This window comes from Coregonus lavaretus, assembly GCF_964263955.1.
Source record: "Coregonus lavaretus genome assembly, contig: HAP1_SCAFFOLD_5165, whole genome shotgun sequence".
NCBI lineage: Eukaryota > Metazoa > Chordata > Actinopteri > Salmoniformes > Salmonidae > Coregonus > Coregonus lavaretus.
Window position 1 is genome coordinate 1 of NW_028159183.1, and position 15,000 is coordinate 15,000.

The window sequence follows — 15,000 nt, forward strand, 5'->3', positions numbered from 1 at the left end:
TAGTGGGAATGTCCCTCCCTACTCTCCGTAGCTAGTGGGAATGTCCCTCCTTACTCTCTGTAGCTAGTGGGAATGTCCCTCCCTACTCTCTGTAGCTAGTGGGAATGTCCCTCCCTACTCTCCGTAGCTAGTGGGATTGTCCCTCCCTGCTCTCCGTAGCTAGTGGGAATGTCCCTCCCTGCTCTCCGTAGCTAGTGGGATTGTCCCTCCCTGCTCTCTGTAGCTAGTGGGAATGTCCCTCCCTACTCTCCGTAGCTAGTGGGAATGTCCCTCCCTACTCTCCGTAGCTAGTGGGAATGTCCCTCCCTGCTCTCCGTAGCTAGTGGGAATGTCCCTCCCTGCTCTCCGTAGCTAGTGGGATTGTCCCTCCCTGCTCTCCGTAGCTAGTGGGATTGTCCCTCCCTGCTCTCCGTAGCTAGTGGGATTGTCCCTCCCTGCTCTCCGTAGCTAGTGGGATTGTCCCTCCCTGCTCTCCGTAGCTAGTGGGATTGTCCCTCCCTGCTCTCCGTAGCTAGTGGGATTGTCCCTCCCTGCTCTCCGTAGCTAGTGGGATTGTCCCTCCCTGCTCTCCGTAGCTAGTGGGATTGTCCCTCCCTGCTCTCCGTAGCTAGTGGGAATGTCCCTCCCTGCTCTCCGTAGCTAGTGGGATTGTCCCTCCCTGCTCTCCGTAGCTAGTGGGATTGTCCCTCCCTGCTCTCCGTAGCTAGTGGGATTGTCCCTCCCTGCTCTCCGTAGCTAGTGGGATTGTCCCTCCCTGCTCTCCGTAGCTAGTGGGATTGTCCCTCCCTGCTCTCCGTAGCTAGTGGGATTGTCCCTCCCTGCTCTCCGTAGCTAGTGGGATTGTCCCTCCCTGCTCTCCGTAGCTAGTGGGATTGTCCCTCCCTGCTCTCCGTAGCTAGTGGGATTGTCCCTCCCTGCTCTCCGTAGCTAGTGGGAATGTCCCTCCCTGCTCTCCGTAGCTAGTGGGATTGTCCCTCCCTGCTCTCCGTAGCTAGTGGGATTGTCCCTCCCTGCTCTCCGTAGCTAGTGGGAATGTCCCTCCCTGCTCTCCGTAGCTAGTGGGATTGTCCCTCCCTGCTCTCCGTAGCTACTCACCAGGAAGGCACACAGCATGTAGAAGCTGACGAAGTAGAAGATGGCGAAGTGACTTCCACACTGGTCCTCGCTGGCCGGACCCACCTCTGACCCCTTCTCACAGGGCCGCATGGGGGCGCATGCCAGCATGATCTCCTGCCACGCCTCGCCTGTGGCACACCTGTGCACAGGTAAACAACCAGCTGTCACACACAGAAGGCTCTTCTCTACAGGAAGAATGGGTTCCATGAAGGGCCCACCTGGTGGTGAAATGCTGCATGGTTGTCCTACCTTCAAAGGTAGAGTTTTCAAACAAAAAGTGGGAAACGACATCACGGCTTGCAGAAGAGGTGGAAGGATGCGTAGGTGTTTGATAAAACACCATTACTTGAGTTGGCAGTGCTTTCATGATCTCCAGATCTGTTAGGGCTTTTTAAATCAGGCATTTCTGATGGTGGTTTACAGTCTGGAAAGAGAGTTTGTGGAGGAGGAGAGGAAGGAGAGGAGTGTCTCACCTGAAGAGCAGTAGAGTAGCCTGGGGGAAGGTCTGGAAGTTGTTGTTTCTGTTGATCTGACTGTTGTCCCTCAGGGCTATCTTACCAAACATCTGCAGGGGGCAAGGTTGTTAGGGACACAGGCCACGTCCAGGTCAACATGGTGCAAGACAGCCGCGCCACAGAGGACGGGTGACATCATCAGGTCAGTGCCACAGAGGACAGATGACATCATCAGGTCAGTGCCACAGAGGACAGGGGGGGCCGAGGAGACAGGACAATAACCACAAGGCTTCTCAACATGTATATAAGGAAGCAAAAAGTACAACATCTAGCGCTGGTTGCCCGGACATGAATTCAGCCTAGTCCTGGCATTAAAAACACTTTCAATGGAGCATGCTTTTATGTCCTGGACTAGGCTTATATCTGGGAAACCAGCCCCTAGAGATAGAACATATAGAGATGAAAGGGTATTATACTGTGGAGGAGAAAACAGGACAGAACATACAGAACCTTGGGTTAGGGTTTAGAACAGCTACCAACACAGACAGGACAGGACTGGCTAGAGGAGAGAAACAGAGGGAGGGAGAGAGAAGGAGGAGAGAAACAGAGGGAGGGAGAGAGAAGGAGGAGGGAAACAGAGGGAGGGAGAGAGAAGGAGAGAAACAGAGGGAGGGAGAGAGAAGGAGGAGAGAAACAGAGGGAGGGAGAGAGAGAAGGAGGAGAGAAACAGAGGGAGGGAGAGAGAAGGAGGAGGGAAACAGAGGGAGGGAGAGAGAAGGAGGAGAGAAACAGAGGGAGGGAGAGAGAAGGAGGAGAGAAACAGAGGGAGGGAGAGAAAAGGAGGAGAGAAACAGAGGGAGGGAGAGAGAAGGAGGAGAGAAACAGAGGGAGGGAGAGAGAAGGAGGAGAGAAACAGAGGGAGGGAGAGAGAAGGAGGAGAGAAACAGAGGGAGGGAGAGAGAAGGAGGAGAGAAACAGAGGGAGGGAGAGAGAAGGAGGAGAGAAACAGAGGGAGGGAGAGAGAAGGAGGAGAGAAACAGAGGGAGGGAGAGAGAGAGGAGGAGAGAAACAGAGGGAGGGAGAGAGAAGGAGGAGAGAAAGAGGGAGGGAGAGAGAAGGAGGAGGGAAACAGAGGGAGGGAGAGAGAAGGAGGAGAGAAACAGAGGGAGGGAGAGAGAAGGAGGAGAGAAACAGAGGGAGGGAGAGAGAGAAGGAGGAGAGAAACAGAGGGAGGGAGAGAACAAGGCGGGACCAATCCCAGATGCTGGGGTTGACCACCAGTTCTTACCTGCATCCCAATGACGGCGTAGATGAAGAAGAGCATCACTATAAGCAGTGCTACATAGGGGAGGGCCTAGGGGGGCAGAGAGAGGTCAGTAACACGTCAACACTGTCTGGCACCACTGCACCAAAAACACATCACATGTTACAGTAACACACTGCTGCAAAAATAGTCCCAGTCCTTTTTCCACTGTCCAACACAAGAGAAAGGACTATTTTATCAGAACCCCTTTATCAAATGACTTTTTGATGGAGTGCTCCTATAAAATCACCTACATTTACATTTTAGCGATGCTCTCATCCAGAGCGACTTACAGTAGTGAGTTCGTACAATTTCTCATGCTGGTCCCCCCCGTGGGAATTGAACCCACAACCCTGGCGTTGCAAGCGCCATGCTCTACCAACTGAGCCACACGGGACTCGGGGAGGATATCTCAACTTCTCAGCCTTATCGTTAACCTATAGCATGGTGAGTAGGCTATGACAGCATGCATATGAAGGGTATTGGGGTTTTGAGAGACGGTTAGATGCTAGCTGGCTTATTAGCTGGACACATCATTCCTCCCTTCTACATTCCTCCCTCAAGCAGGGTCAGGGTCAAGCTGAATTTAAGTCACTCAATTCAGGAAGTGATTTGAAATGAAAATTCTAACATGTAAAAACTTAAATAAATAAATAAATAGGCTATCTTAAAAAAATAATGTGTTTATTGATAATTAATTGAAAATATATATATTTTAAAATTATTGGCGAGGTACAGACCAGAACTAAAAGACGTTGAGGTGTGGTCTTTCCTCCCAAACCTCAGTTATATCTAACTCAATTTATAGAATTTCAATTCCAGTATACTTCCCTCCTGAATTGACTGACCTCAATTCGAATTGACCCCTGACCCCTGCATCTCAATTCTCAATCATCTTGACTTGAGTCTGAGTCTCCCCTCACTTGAAAGGACTTGATGAAGGTCCACAGCAGGGTCCGTATCCCTTCTCCCCGAGACAGCAGTTTGACCAGCCGCATCACTCTGAAGAGCCGGAAGAAGGTGATGGAGATCCTGGCGTTATCTTCAGAGTTTTGTAGTCCCTTTTGTTAGGCACCGGACGTCAACACACACACACACACACACACACACACACACACACACACACACACACACGGACAGACAGACAGACGAGGATTCAGACATTCACACACACATGCGAGCACACACAAGAGCAGACATACACACACACGCAGAAGCGCAGACACACGTACACACAGACATGAACAGACACACACGCGCACACACACACACACGATCATCCATATGCACACGTAGTTGCAGATACATACACACACACATACACACACACAGACACACAAAGTTAATAAGTCAATCACTGTTGAGTCCTTCAAAATCATCCCATCAAAAACAACCTACAAAATAGTTTAGGAGAGAATCGGGCATCACCTGGTGGCTTTATGAGAAATGGAAATACAACTAACAGATGCAATGCATTACGCTTCCTGCTCTCCAGCGGAGGAAAACTATCAGAGCTTTTCATGGTTTTATTAATATTTCAAAGCCCCAAACAAAAACTAGGCTATGAAATATTTACACAAACCTCTATAGACAAAATGTTCCTTTCAATTTAAGTTGGTACAACATTTGATTAACTGGAGTACCTTGGAAAGGCCCTTAAGAATTCAGAAGCTAAGCCACAACTTGACAAAACAACCAACTGAAATGAACGACACAATAGATATTGATAAAGCACAGCCGTAATATCTTCCATCAGACAGAGACAACAACTACAAAACACTAGAACACAACTTCTACACAGAGAAACTAGTTCCACAACCTTCACCAAACTGAACAACAACAAACAACTTTATAATGACAACAACAACAACACAATGCATTGAACCTTCGGTTATTGGTATTATTCCTCATAGAGCCACCAGCTATGTGTTTAAATCAAGGAGGTAAATCCACAGGAGGACAGTAGGGGGAGCAACTGTGCCACACAGAGAAAGAGAGAGAGAAAGACTGATAGAGAGAAAGAGAGAGAGAAAGACTGATAGAGAGAAAGACTGATAGAGAGAAAGACTGATAGAGAGAAAGAGAGAGAGAGAGAAAGGTAGATGACCGCGTGACCATGGCTTGCACCAATGACAAAGCACCACTAATAGAGGTGACGGAGGAGGAGGAGGAGGAAGAGGAGGAGGAGGAAGAGGAGCGAGGCAAGTTTTTTTTTCTTTTGCCTGAGAGCGATGACAACACGACAGCGACCACAGAAGACTTAGCCACAGTCTAAAATCCCCAGTACAACCATGGCCATCCTCTGTGTTTACACACACACAGGGTGAGCCCCAAACGCTACCCTATTCTCTATAGAGTGCTTTGGAAGTAGTGCACTATATATAGGGAACAGGGTGCCATTTGTGACATCCCACACGGGTAGCATGCTGCTGGTGATTGGGTGTGGGGGGGGGATGAAGGGGTGGTGGAGACGGAGGTTACCGTGGGTCCGTACCATTGTTCTTACCGCGGGGGGTTGGGAGGAGGAGGAGGTGGTAGAGGAGTCAGCTGGCTTTAAAGAAAGGCAGACAGATCAAAGCTATAGTAGCACAGATCGCCCTGCTTCTGCTGGGACGGGTGTGTGTGTGTGTGTGTGTGTGTGTGTGTGTGTGTGTGTGTGTGTGTGTGTGTTGGACCCATGGGCTAGGCCAGGGACTTGGGGAAGATGATACACCTGAGATGTTAGATGTGGGACAGGTATGCCACTAGGCGGCAGAGCCCTCAGTATTGCTAGAATTAGGCATGTTGTTGTACTGAGTAGATCACACTGTTCGCAGGTACTGCAGCACATGTATGAGGGAGAGCTTCAATAGCTTTTATAGAGTCCCCTTAGAAGAGGTTAGGTTGGGGTTAACTGGGCCTGAATATCAGATGTGGTTAGAGGGGTTTAGAAGTCATCAATGAATTTAGTGGAGTAGTGGAATATTACCTCCAAAGTGCTGGGGGCAAATAGAATGAATGTCATTTGAGTGTGACTGTATGAAAGTGTATCTCTGTGTGTGTGTGTGTGTGTGTGTATCTGTGAGTGTGTGTGTGTGTATCTGTGTGTGTGTGTGTGTGTGTGTGTGTATCTGTGTGTGTGTGTGTGTGTGTGTGTGTGTGTGTGTGTGTGTGTATCTGTGTGTGTGTGTGTGTGTGTGTGTGTGTGTGTGTGTGTGTATCTGTGTGTGTGTGTGTGTGTGTGTGTGTGTGTGTATCTGAGGGGAGAGGCTCTAACTCTATAGCTGTCTCTGTCTTTCTGCCAGGTCTAGCTACACACAGTACAGCACAGAACAGAACATTATGGGGACAGCAACATGAGGGGAGGTCTGTGCATGGTCCCTGGGTAGGGAGCCATCCACTGGCCATCCCCTGTACTGCAGCCATGAGACTGGGACCGCTTTTCACTTAAGTCTCCCATTTCCATCAATGCATGACTAAGTGAAAACTGGGCTGGAGTAACAGTAAGGATCTGGGATCTTGGTTTGTCAGTGTGACTGGAATTCAGCAGCCAGATGCATACAGTTAGTCAGTTGGCCACGTCCAGTTAGTCAGTTGGCCACGTACAGTTAGTCAGTTGGCCACGTACAGTTAGTCAGTTGGCCACGTACAGTTAGTCAGTTGGCCACGTACAGTTAGTCAGTTGGCCACGTACAGTTAGTCAGTTGGCCACGTACAGTTAGTCAGTTGGCCACGTACAGTTGGTCAGTTGGCCACGTACAGTTAGTCAGTTGGCCACGTACAGTTAGTCAGTTGGCCACGTACAGTTAGTCAGTTGGCCACGTACAGTTAGTCAGTTGGCCACGTACAGTTAGTCAGTTGGCCACGTACAGTTAGTCAGTTGGCCACGTCCAGTTAGTCAGTTGGCCACGTCCAGTTAGTCAGTTGGCCACGTACAGTTAGTCAGTTGGCCACGTACAGTTAGTCAGTTGGCCACGTACAGTTAGTCAGTTGGCCACGTCCAGTTAGTCAGTTGGCCACGTACAGTTAGTCAGTTGGCCACGTACAGTTAGTCAGTTGGCCACGTACAGTTAGTCAGTTGGCCACGTACAGTTGGTCAGTTGGCCACGTACAGTTAGTCAGTTGGCCACGTACAGTTGGTCAGTTGGCCACGTACAGTTTGAACGACAGGGCGTGCTGTTTTATCAGTGACTTTACACCTTATTTTTCTATTGGCATGACCCACACGGTATACATGACGGAAGGCTTGGTGGAATCTCTGTAGTAGAGAGAAGGAGGGTAATGTAAAGGGAAGTGGTGGATTACGGAGAGTGTGTGAGGTTAAGGGTGTGTGTGTGTGTGTGTGCGTCTGTGTGTGTGTGTGTGTGTGTCTGTCTGTGTGTGTGTGTGTCTGTGTGTCTGTGTGTGTGTGTGTGTGTGTCTGTGTGTGTGTCTGTGTGTGTGTGTCTGTGTGTGTGTCTGTATGTGTGTGTGTGTGTACATGTTCATGTGTGTTTTGTGGACCACTTAGGGGCACTGGCTTGGCGTGGATTGGAGACTGGGGGGGTTGTGTATCTGGGGAGTAGGAGGTGCTATGATTGTTCTACATGCTTAGGGTAATACACTAGAATTATGTTGGACTGTAAATCCACTGCAGAACTACCATCAAACGTTTCAACAATGAAGCTATAATGAAATTATACTGGATCATTGTCAAAATGCTCATCAACTGTTTTCAAGTTGAAAACACAATGGTGCTGGGTTGTATAGTCCTGCAGTGTTCTCCTGCGTGTTGTATTGTGAGGGGGGAGGTTCTGGGTAACACACAACACAATCATTTAAATACAACTTCCAGTCCAACTGTGCAAATGTGAGTTGTGATTATACTGTCAAACAATCACTCATTTTAAATAACTTTAAAAAAATATATTTTTTTCACATTGCACATAATCATTACGGTTCAAGTATACTGTATAGGTAACCTAGGTCTCTCTATACACTATTATTTGACTAACATCTGCGACAGCAGGGCTGGTTGGAATGTTTCAACATTATAGAAGCATCAGATGTCCTCTTTTAATTTTCCTTACCTTTGTATATTTAAACTAAATTGAATTCCTCTGTCTTATTGTTGTTATGCATGGCCGAATTGGCAGATCATTTCTGAAAACAATTTAAATCATCCTTAGACGCCTAGGAGAGGTACACTCTTACGAAGAAAGGGGTTCCAAAAGGGCTCTTCTGCTGTCCCCATAGGATAACTCTTTTTGGATCCAGGTAGAACCCTTTTTGGTTCCAGGTAGAACCCTCTTTGGAAAGGGTTCTACATGGAACTCTACCTGGAACCAAAAGGGTTCTATCTGAAACCAAAAAGGGTTCTACCTGGATCCAAAAAGACAGCTGAAGAACCCATTTAGGTTGTAGATAGCGCCTTTTTTTTTCTTCTAAGAGTGTAGGTTCACCTTGGTTAGTTAACGTTAGTTCGTTAAAGTCGTCTAACGTTAGTGAAGAGACCCAGGTTACCCAGCTTGCATTTCAGGGTGAGCAAGAGCACCACAAATCAACCAATGAGAGGAAAGATAGAAGTAAACATCCATAAGAAGAAGAGCAGACTGAGAGATCAGATCAGACAGAGACTATGGAGGAAGGGGGGAGACATTCCGAGGGAAGGGAGAAATGCAGATGTGGCGTCATCGCCTGCAAGACACCATCACCATGGCAACAAAAACGAAACGTCTTTTCATAACCCTTAAAAAACCACTTTTTAAAACACAATCAAACCAACAGAAAAATAATTCAAAAACACTCAAATTAAATCAACTGTAAAAATTAAAAACTAAAACTGAAAATAGTTTTAAGAAGCACCTTCTGGTCAAAATAACTGGAGGGGGTTGCTATGTAGACTAGAGTTGGGGAAATAGGTTGGGAGGGGGGAGGGGGGAGGGGTGAGGGGGAGGGATGAGGGGGGAGGAAGTGGGTGGGGCATCCAATCTGCTATCTTAATAAGACCACTTTATCAAATGATTAACACCCAATACACACTCACTTAAACTACACAAAACCAGTGAGTGTCTTTCTGATATGTTGGTGGCTTTTAGGTTACCATCACCAGGAGGTACAAGGGCAGAAGGTTTCTAAAAACAATGCAGATACGATGCAGGAACAGTGAGGCCTCGTCAATCAATGAGACTACCAGAGAAGAAGAAGACTAGGGTCATGCCTAGGTTAAAGATTAATCGAGGAGTTCAAATCAAAAGAAATGTCAAACGGCAAACCAAAACGGCAAACCAAACTCAGTGCAGGGTAAAGGGTGAGTGAACGGTATAGCAGAGGAGGGTATATATGTCTGGCTGATAGATACTGGTAAAGCACTGAAGACTGGTCATTCATAAAGACCTTGGTCAAACCTCTCGTGGTCAGATAGCTTCACTTTCAAAGAGAAGAAAACACACTTGTCATCCACAGGGCAGCTTAACACTACTGCCACTTCTCAAAGAGTTAAGTATTCAACTGAACTATATGACACTGGCAGAACTAACAGTTACAAGTTGGTACTATAAAGGTAATAGTTTCAATTTAGTTTTAAGAAATTCTAGAAGGACCTATCTGTATAGACAAATACAGCACTAGTACTACACAATTCCAACGCAATAATAAGAACACATACATAACATATAACTAATATATTCAGCACACTCAAAGTACAATTTTGAGTCATTTCTGTTCTTAGAAACATGACTTTGTTAGCGATCTAAAGCCATGGATTGTTGTCATCTAAACGAGAGGAGTGGGTGAAGTGTCTTTCGTGACTTGTGAAAGGAACAATGGCTATTCCGCTATGCTGTCCCAGAGAGATGAAAGGTTTATGAACTGACCCTCAGACACAATGGATAGATAAGCCCAGATCAACCATGGATCTATCAAATGTAATAGACTCAAGATACAGACAGTATTGAGCTGCTATACAATTGAGCAATTGACCAAATATGCTACTAGGTCCATCTAATGTAATAGACTCTGGTATAAAAGGTATTGAGCTATGATTCACCTGTAGGCTTGGTTTTAAAGGAAATGTAAAAAAATATATATAAACTTCATATTCATCATCTCCAGCATCACCCCAACATCAATATATGTGTGAAAATGGCACATGTCTATATTTTGTAGTAAGATAGAGGAAGGTAAGTGTTTCCAATGACATCATTGGTGTGCATTAAGTGATTTTAACCAATTATGAGGAGGCATTGCCTACTAATTGTCTACTAATTGGTTGATGATGTCATTAGAAACACTTATCTTCTTCTGTCTACAAAACATAGAAACGTGGCATTTTCACACATATTGATGTTGGGGTGGTGCTGGAGATGATGAATATGAAGCTGAATTTTGTTTAAAATTTCTCCTTAAGAGTGTAAATACTTCAATGGTTCTCATGTCTCATCATGGAGCGATGAGCGTCTCAAAATAAATATCTAGATTCACTAGGGACTAAATAGGGACTAAATAGGGACTAAATAAACTGCTTTTATATAGCGGTTACATTTATGTTTATATTCTGGCCACCTTTTGTTTACATTATGAACAGGGCCAGGAATTTATCATGAAAGGTGACATCGCTCACAAGTAAATATTCATGAATAAACGCACGTCTGCGTACATTGTTTTGCATACAAGCTAAAGGCTTTATGTAAACAATTTGTTTACAATTACTTTTTCTTCAGGCCTGAATATATCACCCCTTTTTCCAATCATGCTATACAGTGTCAGTCATGCCTTGGGGATTTCACATGTCCCCAATTGTGATGATAATATATATTGAAATAAATGTAAAAAACGAACCCCAAAAATATGCAATAGTCTACATCCTATTGATGCTCAGAGGTGAGTGTGAGAGGCAGGCAGGCAGACTGAAAGGTGGGCTACTTACGTTAACCTCAGTGATCGCTATGTCAACAACGCTACCCACAACTATCAAGGCATCAAATGTGTTCCATGCATCAACAAAATAATGCTGCGTTGGGGTGGAAGAACAAACAAACGGAAAAAAAACAAACAGACAGAAAGAAAAGAACATGGAAAGAAAAGAACCAACAGAAGGAGAGAGGAAGGAGAAAATAAGAAAGAAAACAGTTATATATGAACTTTTGTGATTAGCGGCAGGAAGAGAGGGAGGAAGGACATTGGTTGAAAATTAAATGACAGCTGAAGTTTAAAAAACGGGAGGAAATAAAAGGAGCGAAATCCAAGAAGATGATGGCGAGGAGGAGCGGCGACCAGTCATGCTTGTCCATGTGGGAAAACAACATCAATAAACAACAATAACAACAAAATCACAACCAAAACAATCAGTTTTAAAAATAATAGTTGAGTTTCTTTGGTTAGTTAGTGTGTCTTGTTAGTCAAAGTGAAAACCCTAGGACATGTCATAGTCTTGCTTTAGAGCCAGGTCTCTCTTTTGAGGCCTAACGAATAGAACCCTTTCAGCACTCTAGAACTCTTTTGGTACTCTAGAACCCTCAACTGTTGTTCTATGTACTGTGAAGAACGAAGAAGCACCTTTTTTTCACCACGTGATGCCTTGGGAACCCCGAATGAGAGCGGCCATCTTGAAATTAAGGATGGAGGAAGGAAGAGGGGAGAGGAAGGGAGGAGGGTGGACTTTGGGGAAAGAAACAACACCAGAGAATGGTGGTATAGAAGACAAGATTGTCACAAAGAAAGACAAGGAAAGGAAAAGAGAAGAGAAGGAACGTGAAAAGAGACAGAGAGAGAGAGAGAGAGAGAGAGAGAGAGAGGGACAGAGAGAGAGAGAGCGAGCGAGTGGAGAGAGGGGTGGCGATGTACTTACGTTGATCTCACTCAGAATGACGTCTATTATGCTGCCAATTACGATGAGGAAGTCAAAAACATTCCAAGGATCACTAAAGTAACCCTACACAGGATGGGCGGAGGTGCAGGAGGAGGGGGGTAAGAGAGGCAAGTTAGATAGGCATTATTATAGGGGAAAAGCCTTCCTTTCAGCCCTTAACTCTTCCAACAATGTATTTGGGCGGCTCATCTCTTCTGAAACTATCTTCTTTGATCTTAAGAGTCAATAGAGCAACAAAATGCATCATTGGTATTAAATGATGAAATATTATTTGAAGTGAATGTTCATGTCACGATATGCTGCTTGCTTGCTGTAGCCTACAGTGCAGTTAAGCCAACGCCACAACTTGTTAGCATGTAGCCTACTACTGCTAAAGCTCATAATTCTGTAAACAGGGCGTAGAATAAAAGCTTACAGGGGTTGATAACATGGAATGTTAAAGGTAAGCACTATACAGTAAAAATATATTAATGTGATTCTATATCAAGCCAGAAGATTATTGCCTAAACAAGACATTATTGCATTTTTTCTGGCTCTTCTACTTCCTGCTGGGAACTCTACTTCCTGTGTGAAAAGGAAATGAGGTCATAATGAAGGGTGGTGTTCTATGTAGCATAGCAGACTGATACAGCAAGATTGAATTATCCTATATATTATTATAATATTATTATTAACACTAGGGATTATATATTATTATTATATTATTATTAATAGTAGGGATTATATATTATTATTAGTATTATTATTAACACTAGGGATTATATATTATTATATTAGTATCAACACTAGGGATTATATATTATTATAATATTATTATTTACACTGGGGATTATATATTCTATTAATATTAACACTAGGGATGATATTATATTAGTATTAACACTAGGGATTATATATTATTATTATTATTAACACTAGAGATTATATATTATTATATTGTTATTAACACAAGGGATTATATATTATAATAATATTGTTATTAACACAAGGGATTATATATAATAATAATATTGTTATTAACACAAGGGATTATATATTATAATAATATTGTTATTAACACTAGGGATTATATATTATTATATTATTATCACTAGGGATTATAAATTATTATTATATTATTTTTAACACTAGGGATGATATATTATTATATGATTATTAACACTAGGGATTATATATTATTATTATTATTGTTATATTATTATTATCACCAGGGATTAGTATATTATTATTAATATATTATTATTATCACTAGGGATTATTATATTCTAGCACAGTATGATTAGTTTTAATCAGTGAGACCGTCCCCACTGAAGCAGTCAGTGGGTCAGTGATAAAGGAATAGGTAACCTCATTTAACTGTGGTTTAACGAGGGTTAATGCAGCTGCCTTAGTGGGATGAATGGGGAGGGACTGAACACACCGAGGGAGGAGATGCATGCTGCTAGATATGACCTGGGAGAGTTGGAGGGTCTGGTATGGTGAGAGTGGAATGCAGATGACCGAACTCTTTAGATACCAGCAATACTACCAATAATCTAACGCTTTCCAAAAAGTAGTTTAAAATCATACAATATACAGAAATGAGAAAGACAGTGAGATCAATGGTAAAACTCCTTTAGTACGCTTCCTTTGACCCAACTGCAATGAACTCAACTACAAATACCTGCTGTCTGATAAAACATGTAATTCACTTCAAAGCTAGTGTTGGCGTTGTATATAGCAGCTGATGAGAGAGCTGGTTAGGACAGGATAAGGCTACATTTGTCCTCTGCACCTATAGAAAAAGGTATTCATTAATATCATGATGGTCCTTGCTGTTTGAAAGAAAAGGTCAGTAACTCAAGTTAGAAAGGGAAAAAGTGACATAACCACATGATGCAAAATGCTCTGGGTCTCTTTCAGAGAGGTGTGACATGTCAATAAATAGGACACCTTCAGGGTTTTCAAACCAAGGCTAACCAAACAGGACTCATTCTAAACAACATCTTTTTTATGTACTTTTACCCAGCCAAGATGACAACACAAAACCTTAATAATGTGCCATTCTGACAATTATATGAAAATGAGGTTTGTTGACTGACAATTAAAAAGGTATTTAGTGTCCTTTCTGACCAAGAGTGATTTGCATCAATGGTTTATCACAGAAAGCAGAGAAAATGATCTACTCATTGACACACATAGAGATCAGCACCACAGTAGGTAGCAGCAGAGATATCCCCGTAGCGTCACAGCAGTCCGTTTGTCAATCTAGAATAAACATAAAGGCATTGCTTAGTAACCTGATGAGAGGGCGGGTTTGTTCTGTCGATCCATGTATTTACTCTTATCTTTGTCCCAAATGGCACCCTATCCCCTATATAGTGCACTACTTTTCACAAGGGCTCATAGGGCTCTGGTCAAAAGTAGTGCACTATATAGGGAATAGGGTGCCATTTGGGACGTAAAAACACTGTATCCCATCTGTTGTTGTTTAAACAACGCAAGAGGCCGGCTGACGCAGTAGTTGGCATTTTGATTGGACTAATAAACTCACCAGGTTACCAAGCAACGGGTAAAACAATAAATAAAACCTACACAACATCAGATACTGAACCAAATACTTAATCCATCTTTTGTATTCTACATTTAGCTTATTTTTAATTAAGTGGAAATCAGATCATAAAAGGCATAGTATATAGGTCAACTGATAACATATCATTATGTAATGACAGACTTGATTAACTTGATTACATTTGTATCCAAATTACAGGTAATACGGATTTCCACTAATAGGCTAAGACTAATTTGGTAATGATAAGAATCCTCTCTGTTTTGGAGCAACAGACTCCTGAGAGGAGAGAGAGGGGGAGAGGGAGGGGAAGAGAGGAGAGAGGGGTGAAGAGAGAGGGGGAAGGAGGGGAAGAGAGAGAGGGAGAGATGGTGGAAAGAGAAAGGAAGAGAGAGGGAGAGAGGTAAAGAGAGGAGAGAGAGGTAGAGAGAGGAGAGAGGTGAAGAGGGGAGAGAGGGGTAGAGAGAGAGAGGTAGAGAGGTGAAGAGAGGTGAAGAGAGGAGAGAGAGGTGGAGAAAGGGAGCGAGGGGGAGAGGGAGAGAGGGAGCGAGGGGGAGAGAGGGAGAGAAGTACCTGTGGTTTGAAGAGAGAGGGAGAGAGAGAGAGGGAGAGAGGGAGGGAGAGCGAGAGAGAGACGTACCCGTAGTTTGAAGGGAGAGGGAGAGAGAGAGAGGGAAAGAGGGAGAGAGCGGGAGAGAGGGGGAGAGCGAGAGAGGGAGAGAGGGAGGGAGAGCAAGAGAGAGACGTACCC

At 44.0% G+C, this 15,000-nt stretch overlaps 1 protein-coding gene across 1 annotated transcript in view; it reads right to left on the bottom strand.

Annotated features, from left to right (window-relative positions):
- Nucleotides 1-1,095: 1,095 nt before the first annotated feature.
- The window catches only part of LOC311123195 (voltage-dependent L-type calcium channel subunit alpha-1C-like), a gene marked incomplete at both ends in the record, with an annotated part of 40,950 nt that continues 27,045 nt past the window's right edge, over nucleotides 1,096-15,000 (bottom strand). The window contains 7 exon segments of the mRNA XM_084197458.1: nucleotides 1,096-1,255; nucleotides 1,590-1,681; nucleotides 2,860-2,925; nucleotides 3,798-3,935; nucleotides 5,291-5,425; nucleotides 10,760-10,843; nucleotides 11,681-11,764. Coding sequence (XP_084053584.1) covers nucleotides 1,096-1,255; nucleotides 1,590-1,681; nucleotides 2,860-2,925; nucleotides 3,798-3,935; nucleotides 5,291-5,425; nucleotides 10,760-10,843; nucleotides 11,681-11,764 — 759 coding nt within the window.